This window comes from Musa acuminata, chromosome BXJ2-10 (assembly GCF_036884655.1).
Source record: "Musa acuminata AAA Group cultivar baxijiao chromosome BXJ2-10, Cavendish_Baxijiao_AAA, whole genome shotgun sequence".
NCBI lineage: Eukaryota > Viridiplantae > Streptophyta > Magnoliopsida > Zingiberales > Musaceae > Musa > Musa acuminata.
Genome location: NC_088347.1, coordinates 21590348 through 21618146, shown reverse-complemented (window position 1 = coordinate 21618146; position 27799 = coordinate 21590348). Strand labels below are relative to the sequence as shown.

The 27799-nt window shown below is 38.7% G+C and overlaps 4 protein-coding genes across 12 annotated transcripts; 2 read left to right on the top strand and 2 right to left on the bottom strand.

Annotated features, from left to right (window-relative positions):
* Window positions 1–470: 470 nt before the first annotated feature.
* Window positions 471–12533, top strand: LOC135624474 (probable chromo domain-containing protein LHP1). Its single transcript, XM_065128113.1, has 5 exons — window positions 471–820; window positions 922–1008; window positions 1123–1845; window positions 12057–12117; window positions 12200–12533. The coding sequence occupies exons 1-5, from the start codon at window positions 549–551 to the stop codon at window positions 12245–12247; spliced, it is 1191 nt and encodes a 396-aa protein (XP_064984185.1). The 5' UTR covers window positions 471–548; the 3' UTR covers window positions 12248–12533.
* Window positions 12534–12982: 449 nt separating this feature from the next.
* LOC135624473 (two-component response regulator-like PRR1) lies at window positions 12983–16656 on the bottom strand. The gene is made up of 7 exons (XM_065128112.1): window positions 16368–16656; window positions 15959–16193; window positions 15150–15311; window positions 14929–15062; window positions 14689–14856; window positions 14377–14458; window positions 12983–14271 (listed from the first exon to the last, which is right to left on the bottom strand). The coding sequence occupies exons 2-7, from the start codon at window positions 16143–16145 to the stop codon at window positions 13376–13378; spliced, it is 1629 nt and encodes a 542-aa protein (XP_064984184.1). The 5' UTR covers window positions 16146–16193; window positions 16368–16656; the 3' UTR covers window positions 12983–13375.
* Window positions 16657–16909: 253 nt separating this feature from the next.
* Window positions 16910–19638, top strand: LOC104000163 (peptidyl-prolyl cis-trans isomerase CYP20-1). Its single transcript, XM_009422141.3, has 7 exons — window positions 16910–17051; window positions 17313–17391; window positions 17871–17918; window positions 18114–18137; window positions 18883–19065; window positions 19183–19258; window positions 19340–19638. The coding sequence occupies exons 1-7, from the start codon at window positions 16977–16979 to the stop codon at window positions 19476–19478; spliced, it is 624 nt and encodes a 207-aa protein (XP_009420416.2). The 5' UTR covers window positions 16910–16976; the 3' UTR covers window positions 19479–19638.
* A 470-nt stretch (window positions 19639–20108) lies between these two features.
* Window positions 20109–26964, bottom strand: LOC135582072 (uncharacterized). 9 transcript variants are annotated; one of them, XR_010491700.1, is made up of 9 exons: window positions 26799–26962; window positions 26417–26710; window positions 25329–25391; window positions 24455–24494; window positions 23935–23999; window positions 23286–23402; window positions 21874–22002; window positions 20634–21515; window positions 20109–20544 (listed from the first exon to the last, which is right to left on the bottom strand). XR_010491700.1 is itself a non-coding variant. In XM_065128107.1 (9 exons), the coding sequence occupies exons 1-8, from the start codon at window positions 26856–26858 to the stop codon at window positions 21468–21470; spliced, it is 816 nt and encodes a 271-aa protein (XP_064984179.1). In that variant the 5' UTR covers window positions 26859–26962; the 3' UTR covers window positions 20109–20835; window positions 21462–21467. The 9 variants fall into 9 exon arrangements, 8 of the variants coding, with proteins under 8 accessions (XP_064984179.1, XP_064984178.1, XP_064984181.1 ...); XM_065128107.1 differs by having other exon boundaries at window positions 20109–20835; window positions 21462–21515; XM_065128106.1 differs by having other exon boundaries at window positions 21462–21515.
* Between the last annotated feature and the right edge of the window lie 835 nt (window positions 26965–27799).

Sequence of the window (27799 nt, the reverse complement as noted above, 5' to 3'; positions counted from 1 at the left end):
TGTTGATTTTGTTCACTTCTTAGCCAAAAGCTATTAAAGAAATATTCACCATACAAAAAAGTATGAATATTTCTCCTATCAGTAATCATTTGTTTATTTATTTATTTAGTTATTACAACAAGAGCATTTTAAACATCTTAGAAGCGAGTTCTTTACAAACAAAAATATAAAAGCTCAGAAATTTGAAATTATTCATGGAAAAGTGTCCAACTTTATCCTAAGATAATAAAAAAAAATACATATATATGAGATTAAGTAAAAATAAATGATAAGTCAGAATTCCTTATTTTGAACAATGCAAAAATAATCCTAATAATTGAGTTGTTCATAAGTGTGATAGGGAGAATATGGTTCAAAAGCCAAAGTTGTTCATAAGAAATCAATCTTGTAATAATATCATAATAATTGAGTTGGAAATTTAATTTTTTTTTACAAATATTAAAAACGCTTGCGATCGCCAACGCCTGACATCGAAATCGACAGTGGACAGCTGACCGGCGCCTGCGCGGACAGAGAGAGAGAGAGAGAGAGAGAGAGAGGGAGACACTATGAAGGTCGGAAAGAAGAAACCCGAGGCGGCGGTGGCGGCGGCGGAGGCTGCGGGGGAAGACGGTAGAGTTGAGGATGGCAGCGGCGATGCCGGAGAAGAGGAGGAGAAGGAAGATGAAGAAGATGAAGAAGAAGAAGAAGAGGAAGAAGGGGAGGAGGTCGGGGAGGCGGAAGCAGGCGAGGTCCCGAGATTAGAGGACGGTTTCTACGAGATCGAAGACATCAGGAAGAAGCGAGTCCGCAAGGGTCAAATCCAATACCTAATCAAGTGGTAGATCTCCTCCTCCTCCTAATTCAATTCCGCTTGTTGCATTTCGCTTTAGGGATTCCTTTTCCGCCGATTTCTTAAGCTTTGTTCTTGTTGGACCCAAGGCGAGGATGGCCGGAGACGGCCAACACCTGGGAACCCTTCGAGAATATCCAGTCCTGTGCTGATATCATCGAAGCATTCGAAGAGAGGTCAGCCTGTTCTCTTCGCTACTCTAAATGTCAGTTCTTTGCTGGGGAGGGTTTCTCCTCCTTTTTGTCTTCTTTTTCTTTTGTCGATTTTGAGCTCTTCCGATGTGTGGGCAGATCGAGGTCACCGCGGGCACGGAGACGAAAGCGGAAGCATGGCGGTCCGTACGGCATCGCGGCCCACAAGAAGCGATCTCTCCAGACCGAGGAATCAAAGACGGCACCGAATCCAACCTCGTTGAATCAGAATGACGCCACGGGCACGGCGGTGGCTGGTGCAGATGGCGATAAAAGCATGGGGCTAGTTGGAAAGAAACTGGTAGTGGAGGAAGAGATAGGAGACTTGAAGAAGAGCAGGGCAGAGGAGGTGAACTTGACCACTTCGCTAGATAGAATGGGTGATGACCAGAACTTGGAGGTTCTTAATTCTGCAGAGCAGATAGGAACCAATGGACATGTCTCTGTGAATCCCCCTGAGGCACGGGAGGAGGATGGCTCCACGGATGGGTTCTCTAAGGTCGAAAGCACTCGGGCTTCGCAGGGCAATGTCGTCACAGGTGCGAAGAGAAGGAAATCTGGGTGTGTGAGAAGGTTCCAGCAGGGTTCTGCTATGGGTCATCAGGATGAGCAGCAGAATACATCTATGAGAAGGCAAACTGGATCTTGCGGCAAGGGTGAGAAGTCAGGAAATAAAAATGTTAATTCTGAATTAGAGGACAAGAATAAGTTGGATGATACCGGAGAACTGCCTTCAATCACAAAGCTACTGAAGCCAGTTCGCTTCTATGCTTCCGTGACAAACAATGTGCAGCAAGTGTCCATAACATTCAAGGCTCTGAGGTGAGAATTTGTAGAAGTGGCTACTTTACTTCTTTTAAAGTCGTTAATCTAGTTTCACTGGTTAATGCTGGGTTTGTGCTGAAATCCTTTAAAGAGATTTGAACCACACGAATCTGTCTCTTCACTTTCTGAAAGGTTGAGCTGAAACACACCGATTTGAAGTTTACAATGTGCTGTAGATTAGCATCAATATTAGCAGTGTTTAAATTGTTTATGTAACAACGATCACTCAGGACCAGCATAGAACTCTCCCTAATACAGGGACTGGGGAGGGTCAAGCAAAGAGGCTAGTTTTGTGAGGTGAACTCTGGTCGATTGGGTCTGAAAAAGTAACAATGCCATGGCACTAAGGTTGTGCTAAGGGTCGAGTCCTAATGTTATAGTTAAGTTTATGATTGATTTTGAGTTGTATTTTCTATCTTTATAACTTATCTTGTATTTTGTTGGAAATATAGAACTGATATTAGGAATCACAACAACTTGTGGGAAACAAGGCTGTGTTTAGGCTGTCATGGTTTGCAAATAAATGGTTGCCTTTTCCTTTTAATTGCTTTTGAATTTTTTTGATTTACTTGAAAACTATAACCTCATTTATGGTGATAATGTTAATGCATGATTGAAAATTTTTTGTAGCTGGCTTTTAGGTATAACTTGCATTCCTTTCTTCATTTATTACTCTTTGTTTCTCTTTAAATCTTACCTTGCAAAGCTTGTCATTTGGGTGGCATGAGTGAGCCTATACCTGTCATGGAATGGCCCTTTGTTGTTCAGCACAAGCCTAAAGCAACATAGTCATATATTGGTGAATTAGTACTTACGATAAAAGCGTCGGTTTTAAAATTCTCGTTCGATAAAAACTGATATCGGAAAAGAGTGATTGACTAAGAGTAAACGAACTAAGTAATTAACTCATAAAGTAATAACAATGATAATGAAAAGTAGAATAGAAATTGCACAACGAGTTTGTAGTGGTTCGGTCATCATGACCTACGTCCAGTCCTGATTCCTCTTCACTCGAGACCACTGGTTTCCACTACCCGATCTTCTTTCAATAGACGAAAATCAATCACCCTTTTACACTTTTTTTTCCTTTTCACAAGCTCAAGAGAGAACCTTTACACCTCTTTTTTTTTTTAGACATCGCTCATCCCTTAGAAACCTTCTAACTCTAGGAGGATGAGACTCGCTAAACTTAGAAAGATTACAATTTTTACTCAAGTATTCTTTCCCCCTCTTTTGCTCAAATTTATGCTCTTACATACAGGAATAGCTGGGGTATTTATAGACCCAAATTGCTTTAAAAATAGAGCCAAAAAAGGTCTCATCCCGAGTCCTGGCGGTACCACCACTTGACATTGGGCGGTAAGATCACCCAGTCTGCCAATACTATCGCTTAACATTGGACGGTACGATCACCCAGTCTGACAGTACTACTGCCTGACATAGTCTCGGAGACTATGTCTTAGAGACTGAGCCTCTAGCGATGCCACCGCCTAACCCAACTTTTGGGTCACTGAATGGGCCTTTTTCTTGGCCCAAAACAGTCCTAATTTGGGCCCAATTGGCCCATAATTGAGTTGGCATGGTTACATTCTAAACCAACTCAATTATAACTAAAGCTACTTCGATCTAGATAATTATTACAAAGCATTAATCACATGTTGTCCGGCATGTCATTGGTTCATCGACGCTTCGTCTAATCCTTCGGCGCATCGTCCTCTTTTGCTGTCTTTTGCTCAATCGGTATGTTGACCTCTGTAACTCCGATCTCCTTGGTGTAATGTCCGCTCTTCTAGGCCTGATGCCCGAACTCATGGCACAAAGTCTTTTGCTGATACGTTGACCGATCCTCTGGCTCAATGTCTAATCTTCTGACATGTTCCACTCCGGCTCAACATTGATTCTTTTTGCTTTAATTGTCTCTTCATGATCGAAGCTAGTCCTGCGTCACTCAAAACGCATATTAGATCATAAACTCTATCAGTTGGTTTATCATTAAAATCCGAGATTTAACAATCTCCCCCTTTTTGATAATGACAACCAATTGATAACAAAATTTAAACCAAACTCCACCTATCAATAAGCTTTATTGATAGGACCTTGAATTCAAGTCAAAGCAATTATAATCATGATCATATGCAACACATTATATACATATCATTGCATTGCATGCATCATTATCATAAGTATTGCATGCATCATCATAAATATTTCAAATCATCATGGTATCAAAATATTAAAGTATATTACATCCTACCATGTATGATCATCATAACTTCTAATTGTATGCTTGATCATAATACTATGAGTTTTCATGTATCATTTCATATCATTGAAGAGGAATTGGGAGTGGATGTGGGTCACGACGACCGAACCACTATAAACTCGATGTGCAATTTCTATTATGCTTTTTATTATCATTGCTATTACTTTGTAAGTTAATTACTTAGTTCACTTACTCTTAGTCAAGCACTCTTTTCCGATATCGATTTTCATCAAATGAGAATTTTAAAACCGACATTTTTATCTTAAGCACTAATTCACCCCCCTCTCTTAGTGTCGTATTGATCCTAACAGTTGGTATTAGAGTCATGTTTTTCTCATTTGGTTTAACACTCAAGAAAATTGAATTTTTTCGACTTTCAAGAGGTCATTCTATCATTCGTCCTCCTATGTTCAATGGGACAGACTACACGTATTGGAAAACTTGAATGTAAGTGTATAATTCTTTTGTATTTATGGTTGCATACCTTATGTGATGCTTAGAGAATTGATATAAAGGGAAATGAAATGCACATATGTGTTATTCCCCTCTTTTTGCTAATGACAAAAGGGGAGAAAGAATTGCTAGTGTGCACATCTCAAAAGAGAACCAAAATTTACTAGCTTTCACAATTCAAGAAGAAGCAAATCACGTTAGCTTGCACATCGCAAAGAAAAACAAACTTGCTAGCTTGCATGTTCTAAAATGATGTAAATCTTACATTCTTTTTCAAAAAATTTGCTAGCTTGAACATCGCAAAGAAAAGAAACATGTTATCTTGCACATCTTAAAAGATGTAAAAGTTTTGTTAACTTTCATATCTAAAAAACTTGCTAGCTTGTATGATGATATATGCAATGATGTTTCAAAAACTTGAAATTATGTTTATAATGCAATGATTCGAAATTATATCTCAAAAACTTGCTAGTTGTACTTCTTTTTGTTGATGACAAAGGGGGAGAAGTGACGGGGTGTTGGTCAGCGTTTCTCGGTCCGAGCGTCGTTTGTGTTGAGCAGCATCTCTTCGTTCCCGGGCTGGTTGGCAGCTTGCCTTCGTTCGCTGGATGGCGATTCCCAGGTCGAGACGCTCGTGGCTCGGGGGTGGCTGCTTGCTTGCAAAAATGGCCTTCGTCGGGTGACTCCCGACTTTGGCCCTTCCGACGAGCAAGCCAGTAGTTGTTTTTCTCTTCTCTTTTGTGTTCTCCCCCCCTTTAGTCGGATGCCGACTAAGGGCTTTTATATTATTGTACGAGGGTCGGTCGCACGCGGGCTCGACGTGGTGGCTTATCCTCGGGGGACGAGATGGTACTGTGCGGCCGCTGTCCCGGGACGCATAGGACAGTGTCAGACGACACTGCCCCAAGCTTCCGGGATGGGACATGCCAAACAGTGCCTCGGTACTGACTCTGACTTAGCGTGTGGGGATGCTCCCCTTGCTGACCTGGTTGTAGCGCAGCGTGGCATCGGTCGTGACGTGTCTTGGACCCAAAATAGACCTTATCACTTCTCCCTCCCCCCCACCACCACCACCCCCCCCCCATCAAGGCGTGCCATGGGGTCCCTGAGGGGATGAGAGGCATGCCTGGGTCCGAACGCTGGGGAGGCATTGGTTGCTTATGAGGGAAAGTTGGACTGACTCATCGAATGCGGACGCTGGATGATGAGCTGCTAACCCTCTTCCACGATGTCGAGTCCGTCAGGTCTTTTTGGCTTGGGCCGCTGAAGAGGTCCTGAAGGAGGAGCGACTGGCGCTACCCCAGAAGATCTAGGGGGCGATCGCCGAGTACAAGGCATCCGCCGGGTTCGAGCGCGGCCTGGTGAGGTCGGGGCGGGTCACATATGAGTTCGAGTATCGGGTGGCCTATGCTCGCTTTCGAGCAAGGTACCCGGACCTAGAATTGGGGTTGGACCCGTTTGTCGTCTGTTGGTGAACAAATGTGCCGTGGCTGGTGAGTCAGCACAGCTCGATCCACGGGTCGATGTCGGGAGTTTTCTGCCGGCTGAGTTGGATGCCGAGGTAGGCCAGGCCCTGATCTTGATTCATGTATAAAAATCTCAAGTTATAATTCTGAGAATTCAAGATCATGTTATAGATAAGATTCATTTAAATTCAAATCGTCCAATCATCAAAATCATTTTGAAGAGGTTCATAAAAAAAATATAAATAGGTTCATTAATCTCCCTTTTTTTTTCATCAATGATTTAATTATATCATGAAATATACAAATCATAATTACAAAGGAGTAATATTAAAATCATGACATGAAATATATTAATTTGAAAGATCAATTCGTAAATGATTCATCTTGACAAATTTCCTTTTTAGTAAATGACGAATAAAATCATAGGAGATCAAATAAGATATCTTGATTCACATAAAATAAATCTCAAATCATTAATGTCAAGAATCAAGATTCATTTGGATAAATCTTCTCTTAGACGATAAAATTATACGAGAACAAAATGATTCATATAAAATACATCTCATGTCATAAACACGAATAAATCAAGTGTTTGGATAAATATGAAAACAAATTGTCAAATCCAAAATCATCATCAAAATCAAATTTCTTTCATTCGGGAAATTTATTGAAAGTAGCATTGATTGATTCCTATAAGATTAACAGTAGCTAAAGTTCTTTTAGTTCCAAATTTTATGAGATATTTCATACTCAAGTCTTCTATACAAAAGTCATGCATCATTATTTAAAATCAAAAAGCAATATAGAAATCATCAAGATACACATTATTGCTTCTTAAAACATACATATAATTAATCTTATTAGGTTTACAAGCATTAGATTTAAATCTAACATTTTGTTCATTTATCATAGAACATGCAATTGTCGGTTTCTATTTGTGAAACTACGCATGACATTTTGCACACTATTGAAATCACACACGAAAGCACTAGTAGAGTTAAAGATTCTAAGATAAATCTTTTTATACATGATTTTGAGTTGTTTCATATGAAACTAAGCAAAACCATTGGAGACATGTACACCCATTTTACGGATGTCATCAATGGTTTAAAAGCACTTGGTAAAAGTTTTTCGAATCTTGAACTTATTAATAAAATTTTATGTTCTCTTCCAAAAATTTGGGATCCAAAAGTAACCGCAATACAAGAACCGAAGGACCTGAATAATTTTTCGCTCGAAGAACTTATTGGTCTTTGATGACCTATGAAATAACTCGTATTAAATATGATGAACATGAGAACTGCCTTCCAAAGAACAGGAAGGATTTGACACTTCAAACAATAGAATACCACTTGAGTGATAACTCAAGTGATGATGATGATGACTTTGAACTTCTCACTATAAAATTTAAAAAGTTTATAAAATAACAATTAAAGAATAAAAACGAACTTAAAAAGGATAAAACAACTTGTCATGAATGCAATCAACCAGGGCACTTTAAAAGCGAATGTCCGCAACTAAAGAAGAAGGTGCTTGCACAGAAGAAGAAGAATGCAATCAAGGCGATAGTGGAGGATGAAACGAGTGCATCCGAAGACAAGGTTGCGAACTACGCTTTGGTGGCTTTCGACGACGAGGTAAGTGACTCAATCAATCGGCTTCCACTGCCCGATCTTCTTTCAATGGATAAAGATCAACTACCATTTTACACCCCTTTTTCCTTTTCACAAGTTCAAGAGAGAACTTTTACACCTCTTTTTCTTTTTAGACCTCACTCCTCCCTTAGAAACCTTCTAACTCTAGGAGGAAGAGACTCACTAAACTTAGAGAGATTACAATTTTTACTCAAGTATTCTTTCCCCCTCTTTTGCTCAAATTCGTGCTCTTCCATGCAGGAATAGCTGGGGTATTTATAGATCCCAAATGGCTTCAAAAATGGAGCCAAAAAAGGTCTCATCCCGGGTCCTGGCAGTACCACCACTTGTGCTGGTGGTACTACCGCCTGCAGCACTGACACTGGGCGGTACCATCACCTAGTCTGGTAGTACCACCTCTTGACACTAGGCGGTACCATCGCTAGTGTGGCAGTACTACCGCTTGACACAGTTTTGGAGACCGTGTCTTGGAAATTGAGCCTTTGGCGGTGCCACCGCCTGACCCAACTTTTGGGTCACTGAATGGGCCTTTCTCTTGGCCCAAAACAACTCCAATTCGAGCCCAGTTGGCCTTTAATTGAGTTAGCATGGTTACATTCTAAACCAACCCAATTACAACTAAAACTACTTCGATCTAAACAATTATTACAAAGCATTAATCACATGTTGTCCGGCATGTCATTGGTTCATCGGCGCTTCGTTCAATCCTTCGGCGCATCGTCCTCTTTTGTGGCCTTTTGTCCAATCGGTATGTTGACCTCCGCAACTCTGATCTCCTTGGCGCAATGTCCGCTCTTCTAGGCCCAATGCCTAAACTCATGGCACGAAGCCTTCTGCCGACACGTCAACCGATCCTCCGACTCGACATCCAATCTTCTAACATGTTCCATTCCGGCCCAACATTGATTCTTTCTGCTTTAATTGCCTCTTCATGATCGAAGCTAGTCTTGCGTCACTCAAAACGCAGATTAGATCATAAACTCTATCAATTGGTTTTATCATCAAAATCCAAGATTCAACAGACTCATACCTAGAAGCACGACAATCCTTATTAGCTATAGCATTTATTTCCTCTGGATTGATTTTCTTCCATTATTCCTGTAGTTATCTTGCACAATGATAACTTCTTTCCTCCTGTCAAATCTGATTCTATAACCATATTCTTTGGTGTTGGTTCTTTTTGTTTTTCAAGTTGGTATCATATTCAAGCTGATTAGGAGCCCCTTGCCATGGTGGTTTAAGTCTGATCAACCATCAACCTGTTCATTTTCTCTTGCTGCTATTTTCTCGTAGCAATAGATGCACCCTTCATTGTTTCACGTCTCTTTACCTACAACATGTTGAGTTCAGAATGACTTTTGGCCTGACCTTGAAGTGATACGAGTTTGATCCCAAAGTCAGGTCACCAAAAAAATATCTGTTGTATTTGATACAGCCACAGTGATCAGAGGAATGTTTTCCCGACCAAAGCTTTGTGGCACTGGAGGCATCTCATAGTGTGTTGGCATGTATCATGCTTATGCTCATGGATATGCATAGGCTCTTATTCAACTTAATACTGTGTTGGCATGATACGCATCAACTATCTTGGATTCTACTTATGTTCATGCTACATTATGATGCAAAAGACAGGAACATTGGAACTGTCAGTTGAATGATTTAATTGTAGGAGGACAATGCTTGAATAATTGTACATTGCACGATCAAGATCATTAATGAGATGAATTAAAAAAAGCACTGGGAAGACAAGATCATGTAGCCTATGCTACAAGCTTGTTACTTGAAAACCACCTCTTGTGATATCACAAATAATTCTTGAACATCCAAAGGAGACAAGGGAGATGACATCCAAAGTTTGATCATGAATGAAGATTCACAGAACATGGAGACTCTTGACATTTTCATTTCCTAATGGTCAGATAAGTTTGAAGCAAAAGTTCAGATTTCAAGATTCTTTCTTCTGACCTTTCCAAGATTCAACTAAAGGTGAATTGAAGGTTCTAATGAGCAGTTAAAACAAGGAAAGATCAAATGATTTAAAAATTTTCCATGGAGAAGAATCCCAATTTAAGGCTTCATCATCAAGCTTTGATGTTTTATCAGTTGTTTGCAGTTCCAACAAATTGAATGATTTTGGTGTAAATCATTGCAGCACAGATGAGTTTCATGCAATGGAAGCATAATCATTGCAGCACAGATGAGTTTCATCCAGGAGCAAATCTGTCTGGGTCTTAATTTAAGTTTGATTTGAGTTTAGTTAATGTTCTTCAGAGATGTATCTTCTGTTCTTAGAAATGTTTGTGTATTTTTCATGTTGCAAAATATGTCTGATTCAAGCCCTAAAAGTGATCCGTTAGGCAGCAATCTTTTCCTAATAAAAGAAGTCCTAGCAAATCATGTTTACACTTAAAAGAACAGTGACATATTCAATAGGTTTCATTTGTCTCTTATATTATTTTTACTTTTAGTGATAACTAATTTAGTTGATATTGCAATTTTGTTACTTTGTCAAGTGAAAAGACCTCATAACTGAAACTAGAAGTAGGTGTCATGTTTTTGGAATAGTTCATGGGTGGAGTATTTAAGAATGTGGAACAATTCTGGTAAAAGTAGAAAAGGCCTTCCAACGGCTCAACTAGTTCTGTATGGCTCTCTCACATGTCCCACCAGTGGGGGTTAACGTAATCTTAAAAATCCACAAAGGGTAAGAACATTTTTGAAGAAAAGTTTGACACAAAAAACCATATATGGAAAACTATGTGGACCAGGGGGCCCATGTTCCCATTGGGCCCTTGCATGGCATCACCCCTGTTTGATGCACTAGGTAGGGTTTTTAACTGCTACACCTAGTTGATATTGTGAAAACAAATAAGTGCATATTTGGGCAGGGTGAGGTCATAAAAGCTCTAGCTTGCTCTTGCATACTATGGTTGGTATCCAAGACCAACAAACACACCATTGTACTTGTCTGTTGGTCAGGCTTAAATGGTTTTCTTTTGATTAAATTGGCTTAAGCTCATCATCCCTGATGTTGCATCCTAGTGCAAGTTGCAATATAGCTTTTGGTCTAGCATGGGTTCTATTAAGATCCCAAGAAACAGTCACCATCTCATGTGAAGCAAAAAAGGTTATGTTGGAAGGATGCAATACTCCATGTGAAAATATGTGTGGGGATACCAACAGTTATTGTGTCCATTTAATAGTAAATGAGCCGCTGCAAGGTACTGCAGTATTGTTATCTACACTGGTCAATAATGTTGCATCCTAGTGCAAGTTGCAATATAGCTTTTGGTCTAACATGGGTTCTATTAAGATCCCAAGAAACAGTCACCATCTCCTGTGAAGCAAAAGAGGTTATGTTGGAAGGATGCAATACTCCATGTGAAAATATGTGTGGGGATACCAACAATTATTGTGTCCATTTAATAGTAAATGAGCTGCTGCAAGGTACTGCAGTATTGTTATCTACACTGGTCGATGATGTTGCATCCTAGTGCAAGTTGCAATGTAGCTTTTGGTCTAACATGGGTTCTATTAAGATCCCAAGAAACAGTCACCATCGCATGTGAAGCAAAAAAGGTTATGTTGGAAGGATGCAATATTCCATGTGACAATCTGTGCAGGGATACCAACAATTATTGTGTCCATTTAATAGTAAATGAGCTGCTGCAAGGTTCTGCAGTGTGGTTATCCACACTGGTCGATATGTTTAACAAAATTTCCCCTGTGATCTATCTTTAATAGACACTATTATCCACACTGTAATATTAATATTGACATGCATACAATTTTTCTGCATCTATCTTCTTGTTCCCATGTCGTCATATCATATTTTCTGAATTCTTTTAGAAGTTAATGTGGACAATGTGAAAGAAATAGTGGTGCCAGTTTTGATCTACCCAGAAACTTGCTCTTTTGGTTGAACCAACATTAAATATGCAGATAAATTCTTCTAGACTGGCCTGTTTGATTTTCAATCGTATTATGTTTCCTGACATGCAAAAGAGTTTGCCATGTGTGTCTTTTGGTGTTTGTATCATCACTCATATTCTCTGTACATGGAAGTACGAACGAAGTAAAAGAATTAGTCCCAGAAGATATAATCAATCTGATCCAGGTTGGTGGTAATTTGGGTCTGCACTACATTGAAATTCTTATATTCTTTTATGCTTTAGTTGTCATTTTACAGGCTCATTAGGTCAACACAAACAAATTTTAATGTTACTATTTGGTCTGTTTTCTTGAAGGAATTAGGAAACTTGGTTTCATTGAGCAATAGTATTATGTACAGGTGGAAATGTCAAATGATAGCGATAACACTTATGGTGCCATATGCAAACTTTCTAACCCTTGCTCTATGTTGATGTATAGGTCTGATGGAAAAGAAGTGCTTGTGGATGACAAGGAACTAAAAGCTAATAACCCATTGTTGGTATGATGCAGTCTACTTACCTCTTCGGTTTACATTTGCTGTCGTTAGGCAAATATTTCAATTGAGCTTTTTAATGTGACAGCTGATCAGCTTCTATGAGCAACATCTTCGCTATAGTCCAAATCAATGAGCAATTCAATATCAAGGTTAACATTCATTCGCCAAGTTTGCCGTAGCTGAAGAACCAGATTTATGGCTTACCGATTGTCTCAACCTGGTACCCGGATGCAGTTTCGTGTGCAGTACTAGTCTGGCTTGAATTAGGCTTTTTTGGTTTCACAGACTGAAAGCCTTATCCCTTGCTGTGTTGTAACATTGGCAACTAGTAGTGTTGCTTCAGAATCAGATGATAGTCTGTATCATTGGCATCCTCTATTGTCGTGTATATAATAATCTTATGATCATTGTTTTAGACATTAACAGATCCAAAGGTTTCTTGCGCTCTGGCAGAATTTTCCATTAGCAATTTGTACGCCTACTGGCTGTCATCCGAAATCAATTTATAGGTGTAAGTTCAAAAATTTAGAATGATTTCTTGGACTAATAGGGGGCTTTTTCAATTAATTTCATAGGACCAAATAAATGTTGCATTAATGTTCTCTATCAAATTGGTCCATGCTAAATTTGTTCCTCTTTGTATGGAAAAATAATACTATAAAAAATGTTCTCCAATATATTTTGATGAACATTTTTGCTTCAATGTGATTACCATGTGAATGAGTGTACTGTCACATAGGATCGACTTTGGAACAAAGAGTAATACTCTGTTAAAATTGGGACGCATGAATTGCCTCCTAAAAACTCTTTGCTGAGAATTAAATGTACACACAGTTTAAGGAATTAAATATATATAAATGCATCATGGTGTTCAAGAATGCACAATAAACTTTCATATATATTAGTATTACAGCTTTTGAACATGGTGGATTGTAATATGAGAAACACCTACTTCTATCAAACATAATTTCCAACCAATGATTTCTTGTTTCTATGCAAAAAGATTAATCAACAACACTGCCTCAATGCCTTTGATGCCTCGAGTTATCAACATCACAAATTTCTTCTGTGATAAATTTTTTGAACATATTTGCCGCAGCAGCACACGGTTCATGATCAATGTGGCGTCCGAATGCAGACTGTTACCCTATAGTATATCGTAAGCACCAGCAGTCTATGATCAATGTGCAGCCTGAATGCAGACTGTTACCCTATATCATAAGCACCATCAGTCCATGGTACGATTGCTAGCTTCACTCTATCAATAGGAAGCATTCTGTTCTGGAGAAGAAATAAGTTCAAGTTCCCTGGATGTGGGTTCATCAGCTTCATCGTCCTCAGAATCACCATCACCACTAGAAATATCGTGACTCAGATCTACATTGTCCACTTGCTTCACAAACTGCCCTCGAACTCTTGGCCTTTTCTCTGCAAGTCGCTTCCGTTTTGCATACCTAATTTTCTTATCAAAACATCTTTCCTTTCTTTTCTGCCTGAACTTGACTAGTGCCGCCGCCCTTCTTTCTGTTCGACCAGATTTCACTTCAGGTGTGGATGAGCTGGTCATCGAAGACCACATACTTGGTGCAGCCATATGACTTGATTGCGGATTTGTGCCCAATGGCTGGCATGGGAATGATGGCATCAGAGGCATGTATGGAACAACAGCATACTGAGGTACCATTGCTGGTGCAGGGTGTGCTTGCACATCATTCAAGCTACCTTGAAACGTCTGCCCAGGTGAAGACATTATATTCTGATTCATCACCCCTGGGTAATAAAATGGAAAAGAGAAGACAGGTGGAACACCAGAAACATCAGTACCCTCATTCTGCTCAGTGGAAGAAGATGGATATGGTACAGGACACTCTGGTAGTGTTTCGAAGTCCTTCGTATTGCATATATTCTCTCTGGTCACAGAGACATTTCCACTAGTGTAGTTTTCCTGCACCAATTTGTTGTTGTATCCCTCCATATTGCCTCCTGCAAGAGGGCTTCCTTCATAATTCAAGGATTTTGATGGAGCAGAATTTGTGTCGATAGCAAGATGTGGGATTTTGCTTGGTGCATTTGAGTTAACATATGTCAAAAACGCAGAAGATCTGCCAACCTTGAACTCAATCTTCTTTGGTAATGAGACTATTCCACTTGCAATTACTAGCAAAAGAAAATAGTTTCTTGAGAAAAATCAGAGAAGATACCTACAGGAGTGCAGTGTAGAAAGAAAATGATATAGAACTGTAAAAACACAGGAGTAGCAACCTGCACGATCATTATTCCTTGGAATATATTGTGCATCATCCAAATCAATATTGCAGGCAGGCCCTACAGGAGAGACATTAGACTAGAAAATACAAGAAAGATCAATGTTAGTCCACATTACTTATATTGTTTTGATCCATAGAATAAAAAATATGACAAATCATGGTATTTTTGCAAGCATCTAGAATCATGCAAATGAAATAACCCTGATGCACTGTAACAGAATGTGACACTGATGAAATGAAGACAAAGAATGTCAAAAGAGCCTGCAGGCTAGTTTCTTACCAACAACAAGCTCCTCAATGATCTTACCTCACATTCTGGATGATTTGACAAGTTTAATTCTGGATTCGCAACCACATCGAGTTGGTCATCAGTGTTATCCGAGATAAGAATTGTACTACTTGTGTTGACATCGCTAGGATCTGACAATGATATTTCTAAATCATGGCTGAAGACATCCTTCTCTGTCAAACCAAGCTGGTAAAACAAAATACAATTACATACACGTCTTAAGTAGTAAAAATCAAGGAAGCTCATGTCGAGCACTACCATGCGCCTTCTTCTCCACATGTGGGTCCAAAGATTCAACAATTCATTCATGCGCAATGGTTTCACAAGATAATCAGCTGCTCCAAGTTGCAAACACTTCACAACAATCGAAACCTCATCTTGAGCAGACATCACTAGAAAAGAAATGAGAAGGAAGAATAAGAATCTAATGATGTCCTACAAAAGGAGCAAAAGCAATAGCTAAATCTCAATAAGCTCACTTATTATAGGAATGTGCCTCAACTCCTTATTCCTTGCTATATACTTCATCATCTTCAAACCTTTGGCCATCGGAAGCTCAACTTCTGCAAGAATGATGTCGATTTCTGACCCTTGGGCATTAAGCACATCAATCACCCGCTTGGCAGATTTCACAGAAGTTACTGGAGCATGACAAGTTCAATCAGCTAGATGTTGTTCACTAGAGCTTGCGAAAGAAAAAAAGTGGTACCATCTATTCTATCAGAAACATTACCATATGAAAGAAAAAGAGACAATCTATCAGAAACATTACCATATGAAAGAAAAAGAGACAAACTATCAGAAACATTACCATATCAAAAGTGAGTCCAATAATGACTTGAGTACTCAACCATTAAGTTGAAGAAAAGATTTTAAAAAAATCTTAGCACATAAACAGAATAACAAAACAAATAACAGGTAACTACATAGACCACATTTTTTTTGAAAGAATGATTGTGAGTTGGCAATGATAATGATTCCCTCGTGATTGGTCGAATAGAAGAGTAAAGATCAACAATTGAAGAAAAAACATAAACAGAATTTCTAGCAAACACATCTTTTTCCTTATGAACAACAGATTCAATTGCAGAAATAGCTATCCCAAAAAATAGACAAATTTCTAACAAAAACATTTTTTTTCCTTCTGAACAACGGATTCAATTGCAGAAAGAGCTATCTTTTTGTATTCTTAATTGCTACCAAACAAAGGCTTTAATGGAAAAACATGGATGCAACAAAGCTGCTTGTGTGTGCCGTATGTGCAAAGGAAGAGACCAGAGAGCCATACCTTGGTAGGAGCACTTGTAGAGGAGCTGAAGAACCTCTTGCGAACTCTTGGGATCATTATCACAGAGCAGAATCCTAACTTTGCTTCGATCCAAGAACTGGTGCCCACCAGCATCACCACCACACCCACGTTCGTTACCTCCTCTCCTCCCCTCATCTTCTTCCTCCTCGCCCTTCTCTCGCCCCATCCCCCGCCACAACCAAATCCTCTACCTCCCTTGGTTATCTCCCCATCCCTTAAACCAAGTTCGAATCATAAAAACACCAAAAATTCCAAGGACAAAACGACGCGATGACCAGCAAAAGCTCATATTAAGCAGATCACCAACAGGTGATCGACAGATCATCTAACATTTTTAAGAAGGAAAGGAGAGCGAATAGTGGAAGGGGAAGAAGAGGTGGAGGAGTACCTATCAATGTGGACGAATCGGATTGGGAATCAGCAACTTCGGGCAGCATATGAGGAGAAGAAGGAGGCTCCGGCGGTCTCGGCGGCTTCAAGAAGCGTTGATCTCAAATAGGGAGCAGGGAAATCCACCGCCGCAGGATGCGTCGATCTCGTGGAGAAGCAGCAAGCGGCGGTGGCATCAAGGACAAGGAAGGGGAGGTCTGGCGGCGGCGGTGTCGACCAGGGGGAGGAGGTCGACGGCTCAGGGATGAAGAACAGCGTCGAGGGTTTTGTGAGGCTCGGCGAGCTCGGCCCATCATTGGCTCCCTTAATGGGTCCCATTTAAGCCGAACTCATTACCAGCCCTAATGACCTATTAATTCACCTTAACAACTCCTTTAATCCCAACATTATAATCTAATCCAATTCTTATGCACAGTCCGAAACAGCGACGTCAGATGTTGTGACACGTGCCCATCCCAACTAGCGGACTGCATTCCCATTGGCCGACGCCACGTGGTTTCTTCAGGTGCTATCCACGTGACTTAGGGTTCTGACGAGTGAAAGGCCGTTCGGTGGGCTCGACGCACAGATCTCGGATCACAAGCTAGAGAGAGAGAAGACCACAGAGATGGCAGCGGCCGCGGCGGCGTCGATGCGGTGCTTCCTACTACTCATCGTTGCGATCGTCCTCGTCCTCGTCCAGGTTCTTATATGCGTTCATTCATTCGTCCCGTCATTCGTTCTTGAATTAGTTGTTGGATCATCGCCCGCAGTGTTCGAATCGAACAAGTCCCTTGTGACGACTCAGGAATCGATGACGAGTTGTTGGTCTATTGAAGTCCTGCCTGCGTCCTCTTACTACTGTGTTTAAGATGTGCTATTTGCTATAGAAGACGATTCTCAGTTCCATGTTGGTTATCTTTTCTTAATTTTCTTTTCTTTTTTGTTTTGAACATTATTTCAGGCTAAAGAATCTAAGGGAAGTTCAAAGGAAGTATCACACAAGGTCTACTTTGATGTTGAGATCGGTGGAAAGCCTGCTGGTAATGATCTTAGCTGTAGATTATTCTTAACATTGATTGAAGCAAAAATAGGTGACTTTTGAAGTTGAGCTAATGTCTTTTGTTGAAAGCTTTGATTTTTATTGTCAGAATGAATATAAGTGCTTTCCTGATGACTATGTTGTCCACTTTGCAACTATATTGATGGCATTGCTATGTTTATCTGAATGTCGTCTTAAATGATCTGCTTGGATGATGACTTTTATCCTACTGTTGTTTTATGGTGTTGCTTTGCTCATGAGCATACTTAACTCCATATGATTGATAGGATGCAAGATCTGAGGTTCAGTGTTGGTGTTCTATCAATGATTTTTTGTTCTTGTACTAATACTCTTTCATTAGTATTTGAATGAACAATATGCATTATACCATTTTTATTGTTATGTTGCTGCTGAGATTTGACTATGAAGTGATAGTGTGTTGTCATTAATGTTAATTGAATGGATGTCTAATTCTACCAGGTCGCATAGTTATGGGTCTTTTCGGAAAAACTGTGCCTAAGACAGCAGGTACTGTCTTTTAAATAAATGCTGATCTTGTTGGATTTATAGTTTTTCATGTTCATTATGTGTCTTCCTATTAAGTTTTTTCTTTTTTACTTTTTACTTTTTACTTTCTGATATGTTATTTTAATATGTAAAAAAGAACATCTAACTTTGTTCCTCTTCTCTTTTTCTTTTTTCTTTGGTTTGTTGCTCCTACAGAAAACTTCCGAGCTCTATGCACAGGTATGCTTGTATTTTCTTTACAATGCTTAAGCTTGTCTCAGTTGATTTAACTGCTAGCTTGTGGTTTGATTTGTTAAAGAAACTGTTTTCTTTCAGTAACAGTGATATTCTTTCTTTCTTCTGGTATTTATTTGCCGAAAATAATGAAAACTGGTCTCAGTATATGCTATCAAAAACATAGAGGCTGTAACAAGCTGTTTTCTACAACCACACTGGCAAAATGATCAAATGAAAGTATGTGAATATAACCGATCATTGCAAACAATTAAAACTGTGTTTTTTTCCTTTTTAAGATAGTAAAGATGTTGCTATAAATGCTAAGTGATGAAAAGGATGTGAGAAGAAACAGAACAGAGAGACGTTTTCCTCTTTGTCCAAATACAGTCACTTCTAAAATGCATGAAATGATTTAACCAATATGTATGATAATTAATGACCATGAGAGCAGATTGTATCTCTTATGAAAATATCGAACATCTTTTTTGGGTCTCAAAACAAAAATTATCTCTTTCTGAAAAAAGAGATATTACACATCCATTATCATGGTATAAAGCAAAATTTAGGTTCTCCGATACACCAAGTGATGTCTGAGTCATGCTTGGCACCTTTGAGACTAGATAAACATTGATTCTGGAATAGCCATCTGTACTGATTGAAGAACTTTAAATTCATAGTTTAAAGCGTATTGTACGTCAAAATACTCCGTCTATGGCAACTCATGCCGCTTATATGCTTTTATTCACAGGTGAGAAAGGTGTTGGCAAGAGCGGGAAAGCTCTTCACTTCAAGGGGAGTACTTTTCACAGAATAATACCCAGCTTTATGATCCAAGGAGGTGACTTCACACATGGAGATGGAAGGGGTGGAGAATCTATTTATGGCATGACATTTGCTGACGAAAACTTCAAGCTCAAACACACCGGGCCAGGTAGCACGAATAACATATCATCTATCCACTTAAAAAAATGCATTTGCTAGGCTCCTATTCTTGTGTGCATTGCCAAAAGAAAGAAAATGACACTGCTTTATTTATTTATTGTTGTAGGATTCCTGTCAATGGCAAATGCTGGCCGTGATACCAACGGATCTCAGTTTTTCATCACAACTGTGACAACTAGCTGGTAATTGTCATGCAGTGCAGTCGCATTCAACGACTATAATAGGTAAGTATTTACTGATTTGTGGCCTTTTTTCTTCTGCAGGTTGGATGGTAAACACGTTGTTTTTGGGAAAGTTCTATCGGGCATGGATGTGGTGTACAAGATTGAAGCAGAAGGGAAGCAGAATGGATCACCTAAAAGCGAAGTCGTGATTGCCGACAGTGGGGAACTGCCTTTATGAGACCCTTTTTAACTTTTTTCAATAAGCTAGCTTTTTAAGATGCTGCATCTGATCATTTTATTGACGAAACATTGCTGGATCAGCTCTGGAGAAACCTTATGGTTGGTAGTGAATTGTGTTTTTTGCCCATCTGCCATTATAATAGCTCAGATTCCCAGCATGCTTGCTCTGTCGTCATGCTATCTGTGTTTGCGTGAAACAGTGAAACCTGAAGCTGATTATATGCAGCTTGTCCAATCTTTCTAGTTGGAATATGGTCAACGGTGCATGTTGATGTTTCCACCAATGTCAACTTTAGCACATATTCATCATCTCGTTAGTTCAGTTATTTTTTTCTTTTTTTTTGGAGTTTTGATACTAAGATTTTATGTTGATGTTTTGATACAATTTAGAAGGAGATCCAATTGACAAGGTCTTGAATCTTCAACATTTGGTGAGTGAATTTGGTATGCTTATCTATCATATCAATAGATAGAATAATATTCGAAGCATAAATAATTCAAACTACATAATATTGTTTATATACACATGTATGAATAAAGAAAAGTTGTTTACGTTGCCTGCCTGCCTGCCTTCCTTTCATAACAAATATATAATCTTTGCCCCATTCTGCAGTGTAAATTTTGCCCCTTGAGAAAAATGTTGTTGAAAATATATTTAATTGTTTGAACCAAAGATGTCTCTTTTTCATCCTCATCTTTGCATTTATGGTGATACTAATAATAACAACAAAAATGACTGCTCACAGTGCTAAAAAAGAACATTGACAACCTGCTAATATGATCATGAACAGCAGCAACTGACTCAGCTTTGATTGATGGGAGTTTCCCTTGATTGCCATGTATTTTCATTTGAGCTTATCCTCCAAACTGAAAATTCATCTTAAAAGTTACCTTTGAGCTATGCCTTCACATAAAAAAAATCATCGCATCGTCGTTGTCGAACAAGAAAAGGTCCAATTGAGCTAAGCCTTCATGTTGGAAAGAGTTCTTTCTAAGCGTAGGTAGGTCTTCATGCCCTCTTGATGCCTCTGATAGATAGATGGCCTTGGTGTCCAACTTATGACCTGCAATAGAAGAATAAAAATAGCATGCTTGTGCTGGAGGGTATCAGATGAGATACTAAATCTAAAAGATTAAATAAATAAAGACTGACCAAGAATCCGAGGAGGAGCAGCATCTGTTTTTACTATGGTCAATCATGTACAATAGACTTAGTAATAAGAGAGGAGCCTGAAGATTTGCATAAGGTTGAGAATCTAGAATGTACTTGCACTGTTGCACATGTTCTATTCTGTTAAATCCGATAATTCATCCATAAATTTGCGATAAGTATCCTCTCGACGGGTTCCAAGCACCTTTTGCAGGTTCGACTCATCATTTGTTTATTCGATTTACAAAGGTGAAGCAAATTATCATGTTTAATCAGTAAAATTACATTTCTTATACATCTATGCATAATCTGATAAACTGGTAAGGACATACAAAGAAGAAAAAGCAGACTTTTCCCTATTTAGTGGTAACAAGCTGGAGAATTATAGAATCTAGATAGTTGATACTAATTACATCATAAACCCAAAGAGAACCACTCAAAAAGTCCAAGAATAGAGACATTCTATCTATTTTAGTTACAGGAACAGATATGTGTGTATCATAAATAAGTTCTCTATCTTATGGCTGATTTAGTGGTGCGTGTCGTAAGGTAATAATTAACACCGAACAATACAGATATTGGTTAATCATAATGAAATAACAAATAAGAAAGATCAACAGATGACCACTAACACAGAAGGATGAAGATATAACATAATATGCATATCACAGTTTGGAAGTTTAAACTAGCTAGCAACTTTAAAGAGCAGAACTAAACAACAGGTGATCTATAAAAGCCCCACAAATGTGTTAATTTTATTATTTTCCACATCTGAAAATCTCAGAAAAGGAAAACAAAGAAAAAACAAAATAGAAGAGAAGATCATCATACCAAGGTCTACAGTCCTTTGAACTTCTGAAGGAACATCTTGGATCTTATATCAGCCTACAAAATTACAAGTCGACATATTGCCCATGCTAAGATCAGACCGATCTATGAAATATCAAAAAGAGAAAAACGATTGTACAGAATCTGACAGTCCAAGATTACAATAATCTAGACCAATTAGAAGGCTGTCTTATCACCCTGACAAATACCTCTATCTAGTCATGGAAATCATTTTTGTATAACACCTACATGGTAAAAGATTATTATAACAACAAAACTGCACTCAGAATGATACAATTGGGATCATGAATCAAGTTATTCCAACTTCAGCAAATCCTGAAACTAAACAGTGTAGAAGAAGATCAATGAAGAAAGTAAGGAACCATGTTCATTATTTCAAAAATCAGAAGTTTACCTGTCGAATTGGCTCAGGAATGCGATATTTGCAGCATGTTTTGACGATGCTAATGGCAGAATCAAGTGATATCCGATGACCAATTGACACATAAATAGGTTTTGATGACCCAAGAATGGATCGCATTGCCTAAAAAAATAAAAGTGGTCCATTGAGGAGACTAGCAAATTCTCAAAGATCTAGGCACCGAACTTTTATGATTGCAGGACATTGCATCAACAGAATATATATCTTGTTTATGAAGCCTAGAACCAAACATTTCCCATGGCACCCCAGTATTAAGAACTTTATCAGGATTTACTTTGTAAAAACAAGATGCATGGTAAAACTGCTTCTTGTTTAAATCATATATGGTAGAAACATGTCTTCCGAACTAATTTACTGGATAGCACACTGGGATAACAAAACAAGAATAGAAATGTTATAAAGACCATTAAAGTTTACTTGATCAGAAAAAAATTGCTTGATAGATTACATAAACAACAGACAAAAGATTGAAACAATGATTTAAATTCTGCCTGGTCCTGATGGTACCTAAAATTACTTGCTGAATACTGCCTGGTACTATACCTAGCAGTACTTACTGGTTAGATCCCAAACTGGTACAGAAATCAAACACTAGTAAATATTGTTGTCACTAAAACCTACCACTTCTTTTGTGTGTTGTTACATATTTTATTATTGCGAATAGGTTTATTATAACCTAATATTAGAAGCTTAAGCAAATGCAGTGATGGACCAGCAAAATCTGGTAAGGTGCGAAGGGCACACTACCAAGTATGTGTCTTTCCAGTTCCTCTGTTTTTCCCTCCCATTTCTCTTCTTTTACCCTTTTTCTTTTGCAATGCCAAATGGATTATAAGTATTAATTTTGATTCATATGCTAATCATCTATAATAACTCGTTTGTGTTCAAAAGATGCAGGCATGTGGTATGCAATCAATACCATGATGCTAATATGAATTCAAAGTGATAAATTGAAGAAAAAAAATCTGAAAATGGACATCATGACTTCGGAGAGTTTTGTGCCACAGATACAAATATAGCTAACCATTCTGTTTCTCATCCAGTCCCACCCTTAATCCAAGGGATCAAATTGCAGTGCGTACTTAGTGGTCCTACATTTCAATGAAGCATGTAGGAAAGAAGTGGTGTACCGACATCCCACCAAAACATTTGGTTGGTAACCTAACGTGGTCAGCTTCCATAATTTGTCATAGTGTTAATTAAAGTAGGAAAATTTGCAGTTATGAATTTTATCTTTTTCAAAATACTGAAACTGCAAAAGAATCCTTTAGTAAGCAGTAAATGCATGTTTACTTAAGGTATCTAACCTAGAGGAGATAAAGATAAACAGAGAGAAAAACAATTGGAGTACATTTAGTGTTTTGTAATGATCTCAATGTTCTTACCACTCCCCAAGTTTTCCCAGACTTTCCAGTTAAGAAGATCAGATCCTTGTCATAGTTTTCTCTTGCTTCTAAACTTTGTCGCACCGCAGACTGAGTTAGTCCGTCAACATGATGCAACTATAAGAGACACACTCATTAAAATAACAAAAAACACATGATTTACATGAACAATTGCATATTTTTTGTGATCAACAGCCTTAGTAGAAAGGTCTGGAACTAGCATGAGTAAGCAGAAGATAGCTCTGATCAAAGTGTACAATACCAGCCAACAGCAGATCCATTCGTTTAAAAATGTTTTGATGCCATTACAAACAATGGTATAGAATAAACATCTTGCACCTTTTTCCATGGACATTTATTTGGTACAGGATATGGATCAACCAATCAATAGGTTGACCGAGTAGTTTAGTAAGTAAACTTAAACCATGAACCAAAGTTCAACCATGACTTATGCTCTAACCAGCCTAACAACACTATGAGGAATAACATTTATGATCTCTTTGCATGTTTAAAAGATGGATGACTAATAGATTACTCTTTGTGAATGACTGAAAAAGTCTTAAACTCTTATTATCACCTGCAATTATAGTTATGCTCTGGAAAATTTTAAGAAGAAGGGAGTTTTAAGAAAGGAGCTCTTTTTACTTACATTTTTCCCGATTCCAATAGTTGGAAGATTAGCCAGGATCCCAAGATGACAAGCTAGACCAAGACCTGAGTAGTGTTCTAAACTTAGGATTCCGTGCAGAGTATATAGAATGCGTAATGGATTATTATATGCAAAATCAGTTAATGAAGCTGCAAAATCACTCAGTCACCCAAAACAAAAGGGAAAAAAGTTAATGTGCCATGGCACCATTTATTAAAGCAAGAAAAAACAAATCAGGGTATTATAGTTCATTCTTTGTGAGCTCTAGCTCCGCATCCCATGTGACCTTTTATAACAAAAGACAGTTACAAAAAGGAATACAGAGAATAACATAAGTTGCAGCTGAATGAATATATTCACATAAGAATTAGTTTATACAGCCAGAGTTGCTGCAAGATTGCTAATTATTTGAATGAGATACTGGCATACGTCAAATGAACTACCTTTAACTACTGAGTTTTTAAGTGTATATCGTAGTTGCAGTGAAGCGCATGACAAGGTAATGCATAATGAAACTTACCTCGAGGATGAAGCAATCCATTGCCATCAACCATCAGTAACTGCAAAAATCAATACAGAATCAAGAATCTTATAGTTTGAAAGTTTCAGTTGCGGTGACAAATCAGATAGTGGCAATAGTAAACACATGAAACAGTTGTGCTGTTATTACTACAGAGATATAAGCTTCTAGACAAAATCAGAATCAATGGAATTATGGCCATTAAGGATTTCATTACCTATATGCTTTCTTATCAGCTTCAAAAGGTTCTTTTACAAAAAAGCATAAGATACCTTCATTCTAATTTACAACAGATGCAACAGTTAATCCTAGAGTAAAAGGTGATATCATACTCATCTGAAATGCAACTGCAAGATTCTAGTTTGAAAAAAGAATTCTGGACACCATATAATATATTAAATTGATGGGCAGGGCATGATTTTAGTTGTTGACACTTGATACATCGATCATTAATCCAAAACGAAATGTTGGTTAAATCAAAGTTGCATACAAGCTATTATCTGTTCATGCATTCATTGGTTGGAGGATGGGTCAGAAAACATGTAATTCTTGCAGCTATCACTCCATACCTCCCAAGAGACAAGCCATCAAATTTCTCCAGTCCAATAGATATGACACGGTTACCTATCAAACCCATTTAATGTCCAATATGATCTTTGCAGTTATAATAAATACGTATTCCTGGTCTTTATGATTTGATTATACCCAACTTTCAAATGTGGTGTTTCAAGAATATATAATAAATTATTTGCCATATTGCCATGATTAAGACTGCATTATAAAATTCTTAACTGGCAAACTTATTTACCAGTAACATCCAGACAACTAATTGTTTCATCACTTTTTTGGCTAAGCCAGTGCTTGGAGAGTTTACCTGAGGATAGAAAGGATGAGCATTTGCTTTCATTTTGTTCAGAAGCCCCAGAAGCATTGGAGCCTGCAATACCACAAAAAAATGATTTGTAAATTTCAACATATATGACAGAGAGATAGACACATCCCATATATGATATTTGCAACGTCGGAAACATTGTATACACCACAGTTGCAAAATCATCAAACTGAAATTGTTTTTAGCCAACTTAGCTTAAATTAAACAATTTATGTAAGAAAAGTAGTAGGGTTTTCAACTGACAATATTTTCATGCCATTCTTTTCTCTTTCTTTACCCAGTATCAAAGGGATTAGAACAAATCAGACTCGAATTGCACAACCACAGTTAAAAGAGAGGTGGAGATGTTTTGTACAGTTGCAACTAGAGTTACTATCTCAGATGCAACAAGCCACCAGCAAGGACTGGGTAAACAATTTTTCTCATAAAGCATTAATGCCTTTACAGTGAATGGTCCAGACTAGAAGTCCAAGTAGGGGCCAACAACATAGCAGTCATGGAAAGAAAGAATTAAGAAACGACCAAGACAAAGATATTTGGCATAGTTAGCATCTGGCTCACTATGTCAGCAGACCACTAATTCGGAAACTAACATAGCAGTCATAGTTAGCATCTGTCATACTAATTCGGAAACAACCAACTGAGAAGAAGTCGGGCAAAGAGGTCAGCAGACCACTTCTTCAGGGACAACCATATTAAGAAAATGTGTATTTCGCAAATTAAAGAGGTCCAAGAACGAATTAAAGAGATTTATTGATCATTGCATGCCCTTTTGATGAAATAATATATGGCAAACAATGTTGAAGCTATTATTCTTGCGCGATTCTCCATATGTTTCAAGGCTATCAAAGAAAGGTTTATAGCAAGTAAAACAGTGCATTCACGCTATAAACTGATAGCCTCACAATCATATAATTCTGCAGTCTTTGAACTCGCAACATGTACTTCACTACATTGTAATCTGACACTCAGCGAACAGCCCCTCAATTGCATAATAAGCACGCCAAGAGAATACATTAGACACAAATGACGCATCACTGATGAGAATACAGCACCGAAGAAGCGCATACCTCTCTGAATGCAAGAAAGCCAGGAACATACGGAACCTGCAGACGGGTAACCTCAAACTCTTCGTGCACAACGTCCATAGTATCAGCATCCAGCACCACAAGAGCACCGCACGACACCGAAGGATCCTTCTTTAAGAAGCTTATATCAACTCCTCCGATGTACTTGAGCTTCTCCCTCGTTGACCCATCCCCGGATGCCAAACCTTGCGAGGGCACTCCCCACGCGAAATCATCTTCAAGAACCAGTTTTTTCTTAAGCGATTCCTGCGCTCTGCGTGCCAAAAGATCGTCCCTCTGAAATCGACATGGATCATCCACAACGAAAAAGAAGGGCAGAAAACAAACTATGGAGTGCGACTCGAGAAACAGATGCATACTCAACCCATTCTTGATGATACGACGAGGAATTGACGTCCTTTTCTTGATCGGAAGAATCATCCATGCGCAAAGCGACCAGAGATTTGGATGATAATTTCTCCAACAAGCAGACGATTTCTCGAGCTCACGTTTGGGAATTGGATGACTCTCTCTCTCCCTCTGAAATAATATATATATAAAATACTATATATATATATATATATATATATATATATATATGATAAGAGTAAAAACAGATTTGACGCAATACGACACGACATCAGTCGTACTTAGACGACTCACTGCTCAAGGAAGCGGCCATTAACGCCGATTTGACATGCGCCAACGTCTCCCGCTCTCGGTCAACGACTCCACCGTCTGACCTCGCACACTCAGTCGAAGCAGAGAAAGACGTCGACCGAGGGTCACTCATACCCTGCGGTAGTTCGGTTCTCTATGCTACTCCGACGGTAATGTCAAACGCCATCAGAGGTACGACCCTGCCCCTGCAGGCAGACACATCAGGTAACATCAAACCCAACTACAAATATTCCAGAGTTCTCAACGAATAAGGGGGGAGACAGGAGCACTCCCTCGGGGACGATCCTCTTCACGTCGCTAACTTGATCGTCGGAGGGGGTGGGCCGAGCCTCCGACCCGACCAGTGTGTAGGTGCGAGACGAGGTTGCCTCTTCCCCGGCGGAGCAGCAGAGCTCTCCCCCTGACGGGACGTCCATATCACCGCGGTCGACCACCAGAGGGACTCGAGGCACGTCGCTCAAGATTCTCGTCATTCGGACTCCTGAATGAGCCGCGTCGACCCCGAGACCGCGGTTAAAAAAGTTATTTACCATAACAATATATATATATATATATATATATATATATATATATATATATATATATATATATATATATATATATATATATATATATATATATATATATATATGTGTGTGTGTGTTTTTTTGTATGAATGTCTATAATAAAAATGAATTTTCGGACAACAATTTAGGAAGTCATGAT

What these genes read in the sequence shown, in the direction of transcription:
- LOC135624474 (XM_065128113.1), top strand. Translation starts at nt 549, where the DNA reads ATGAAGGTCGGAAAGAAGAAACCCGAGGCGGCGGTGGCGGCGGCGGAG. An exon ending in ATCGAAGCATTCGAAGAGAG is followed by an intron (nt 1,009 to 1,122) that starts GTCAGCCTGTTC and finishes ATGTGTGGGCAG; the next exon opens with ATCGAGGTCACCGCGGGCAC. An exon ending in ATAACATTCAAGGCTCTGAG is followed by an intron (nt 1,846 to 12,056) that starts GTGAGAATTTGT and finishes GTTGATGTATAG; the next exon opens with GTCTGATGGAAAAGAAGTGC.
- LOC135624473 (XM_065128112.1), bottom strand. Translation starts at nt 16,145, where the DNA reads ATGGGGCGAGAGAAGGGCGAGGAGGAAGAAGATGAGGGGAGGAGAGGA. An exon ending in CTACAAGTGCTCCTACCAAG is followed by an intron (nt 15,312 to 15,958) that starts GTATGGCTCTCT and finishes GTCATGCTCCAG; the next exon opens with TAACTTCTGTGAAATCTGCC. An exon ending in CAAATCATCCAGAATGTGAG is followed by an intron (nt 14,459 to 14,688) that starts GTAAGATCATTG and finishes TGTATTTTCTAG; the next exon opens with TCTAATGTCTCTCCTGTAGG.
- LOC104000163 (XM_009422141.3), top strand. Translation starts at nt 16,977, where the DNA reads ATGGCAGCGGCCGCGGCGGCGTCGATGCGGTGCTTCCTACTACTCATC. An exon ending in AACTGTGCCTAAGACAGCAG is followed by an intron (nt 17,919 to 18,113) that starts GTACTGTCTTTT and finishes TTGCTCCTACAG; the next exon opens with AAAACTTCCGAGCTCTATGC. An exon ending in CTTCCGAGCTCTATGCACAG is followed by an intron (nt 18,138 to 18,882) that starts GTATGCTTGTAT and finishes TTTTATTCACAG; the next exon opens with GTGAGAAAGGTGTTGGCAAG.
- LOC135582072 (XM_018819832.2), bottom strand. Translation starts at nt 26,858, where the DNA reads ATGGATGATTCTTCCGATCAAGAAAAGGACGTCAATTCCTCGTCGTAT. An exon ending in CGTCGTATCATCAAGAATGG is followed by an intron (nt 26,711 to 26,798) that starts GTTGAGTATGCA and finishes TGTCGATTTCAG; the next exon opens with AGGGACGATCTTTTGGCACG. An exon ending in TTCCTGAGCCAATTCGACAG is followed by an intron (nt 20,545 to 21,873) that starts GTAAACTTCTGA and finishes CTTCTATTGCAG; the next exon opens with GTCATAAGTTGGACACCAAG.